This window comes from Melospiza melodia, unplaced genomic scaffold, assembly GCF_035770615.1.
Source record: "Melospiza melodia melodia isolate bMelMel2 unplaced genomic scaffold, bMelMel2.pri scaffold_28, whole genome shotgun sequence".
Lineage (NCBI taxonomy): Eukaryota > Metazoa > Chordata > Aves > Passeriformes > Passerellidae > Melospiza > Melospiza melodia.
The window spans coordinates 9,173,010-9,175,902 of NW_026948600.1; the positions used below are offsets into that span (position 1 = coordinate 9,173,010).

At 54.7% G+C, this 2,893-nt stretch overlaps 1 protein-coding gene across 1 annotated transcript; it reads right to left on the bottom strand.

Annotated features, from left to right (window-relative positions):
• Window positions 1–1,410: 1,410 nt before the first annotated feature.
• LOC134433896 (olfactory receptor 14J1-like) lies at window positions 1,411–1,962 on the bottom strand (the record flags this gene model as incomplete). Its single annotated transcript, XM_063182594.1, has 2 exons — window positions 1,411–1,419; window positions 1,501–1,962. Coding segments are annotated over 2 exons (471 nt in total), but the record flags the coding sequence as incomplete, so codon positions are not given.
• Between the last annotated feature and the right edge of the window lie 931 nt (window positions 1,963–2,893).

Here is a 2,893-nt window from a genome sequence, read left to right on the forward strand (position 1 = left end):
CACAGCAGCCCAGATGTGCCCCCCTGGTCTGGGGTGCCTCTGGCAAGGGAGCAGCACCAGGCACTGCAGGAGCCTGCAGACAATTCCTGCAGCACTTGTAGGATGATCCTGCTGCCCAAGAGACATTCCCATGGTGCCAAGTCAGGAACTGCAATGGGGAGTGGGGCCAGAGAGGAAAGGGCATACAGGGATGGGCTGTATGCAGGGGAGAGAACAGGGCTGGGCAAGAGGGAGAAATCTGGAACAAGAAAGAGGGAGAAAGCAAAGGTGAAGCAGAATACTTGCTCAGGGCAGTTTGGGAGTGGCTGCCAGGCAGCCATGGCTCTGAGCAAAAGCATCTGCAGTGGCACAGGAAACTCCCAGCTGATGGGAACAAACTTTCTGGCTGACTGCAGAAGCCAGGACAAAGCTGAGTGGTTTCCCTGGTGTGCCCCAGCCCTTGCTGGCCCCAAGGGCTGATGGCATTTGTGCTCCCTCAGGTTCATGTCCCCACACCAACAGCATGGGGGTGCTTCCCCTGCTCTGTGCAATGCAAACAGGGGCTGCTGAGCCAGTGCTGCCGTGTCTGTGCCTGCAAGGATGGGGCACCTGTGTGAGCTGGGGGAATGGCCAGGGCTGCAGAGGGGGGATGTTGTTGGCAGCTCCATGAGGACGCTTTGGGACGCTGCCCTGGGCTGTGCAGCGCACTGGGGATGGTTCAGCCCCTGCTCTGCTGCTCCTTCCCGTCTGCCCCAGGGCCCTTGCAGAGCCCCAGCCATGCTGTTTGTCCCCAGCCTGCCCATGGCAAGCCTGGGCCTGCTCACAGGGCTTTTCAGTTCTGAGCATTGGCCTGGGTGTGTTCTTGAGAGAGCCTGGGCAAGGAGCCTGGAGCCCCCAGGCCCTGGGCTGAGGCATCAGCGCTGCCCAAGCAGTGCCCATGGCCTGTCCCTGCTGCAGCCCCGGCACTGCTACCCCCAGGACTGTGCCCGGCCCCAAGAGCACTCAGGCCGTGCAGCAACACCAGGGCCACCAGGGCAGTGGGGCAGGGCCACGGCAGCAGCACTGGCAACACCAAGTGCTGATGCTGCTGCTGGGCACAGCTGCTGGGCCAGCACTGATCTGCCCCAGCTTTGCACACAGACATTGCTGCTGCAGCTCCAGAGAAGGAACAAAAGGGCATCTCTGCAGAAGACTCTACTGGGAAATCCTTTATTTCCTTTAAAGTCACCCAGAGTTCAGCCCCTCATTGACACAGTCTGTGGCCACAGGAAATTTGGAGAGAAAAAAAAATAGGAAATGGCACAAACAATGACATTTTTTCTGGACTATATTTAAACATAAAACAAAGGAAAAGAACCTCCACACTTAAGCAAAAAAGAAGTAGCAAAGATGACTTTGATTACAAGTTATTTGCAGATATTTCCCAGCAGTTTAGTGTTTCTGAAAGCATGCAGTCATCAGTGTCCTCACTGCAGCCTTGAGCTCCCGGTTCCTCAGGCTGTAGATGAGGGGGTTCAGGGCTGGAGGCACCACCGAGTACAGAACTGACAGGGCCAGATCCAGGGATGGGGAGGAAATGTTGGGAGGCTTCAAATAGGCAAATGTGCCTGTGCTGATAAACACAGATAGCACACCCAGGTGAGGGAGGCAGGTGGAAAAGGCTTCGTGCCGTCCCTGCTCAGATGGGATCCTCAGCACAGCCCTGAAGATCTGCACATAGGAGAAAACAATGAACAAAAAACAGCCAAATACCAAACAGGCACTGACAGCAAGAAGTCCCACTTCCCTGAGTTGGGATTTGGAGCAGGAGAGCTTGAGGATCTGTGGGATTTCGCAGAAGAACTGGCCCAGGGCATTGCCATGGCACAGGGGCAGGGAAAATGTATTGGCTGTGTGCATGAGAGCAGTGAGAAAGGCACTGGCCCAGGCAGCTGCTGCCATGTGGGCACAAGCTCTGCTGCCCAGGAGGGTCCCGTAGTGCAGGGGTTTGCAGATGGACACGTAGCGGTCATAGCACATGATGGTCAGCAGATAAAACTCTGCTCCAATGAAGAACATTAAGAAAAAGAGCTATGCAGCACATCCAGTATAGGAGATGTCCCTGATGTCCCAGAGGGAATTGTGCATGGCTTTGGGGACAGTGGTGCAGATGGAGCCCAGGTCGCTGAGGGCCAGGTTGAGCAGGAAGAAGAACATGGGCGTGTGCAGGGCGTGGCCGCAGGCTACGGCGCTGATGATGAGGCCGTTGGCCAGGAGGGCAGCCAGGGAGATGCCCAGCAAGAGGCAGAAGTGCAGGAGCTGCAGCTGCTGCGTGTCTGCCAATGCCAGCAGGAGGAAGTGGCTGATGGAGCTGCTGTTGGACATTTGCTGGGGCTGCACATGGGGACCTCTCATGGAGAAAGGACAGTAAAGACTTAGGGGAGGTACCTGTAAACAAAATCAAGGCCATTTCCCATACATCCTCCTCGGTAACACACAGACATGGTCTTTAATGTTTAAGAGTTCTGAGGTTTTCTTTATAAGCTCCCCCCATGTCTCTGCTGGATGTTTTGGATATAAAAACATAAGCATGTCTGAGGCCCTCAGGGAGAACAGATTGAGTTCCCTGCGTCAAGATGATGAATGCAGACTGAGGAGAGGTGGTCTGTACTTCTGACCTGTTCACAGTTTCTTTGGGCTTTAAACTTTCTCAGGTGGAAGGTGACCACCTTCTTATGCTTCCCTTAAAATGCCACCACCTACTGCTGAGAGCAGATGCATCCACCACAGCCCAGCTCCACATTTGTAGCCAAGGACTCACTTTGCTCATTTTACCAACCCAGCAGCATTTTCTGTGTCACAACACCTCTGCCTTTCCCCATCAATCTTATAACTCAGAAATGCTCCAGGACAAGTTTGCACCCTGGATTGGAGC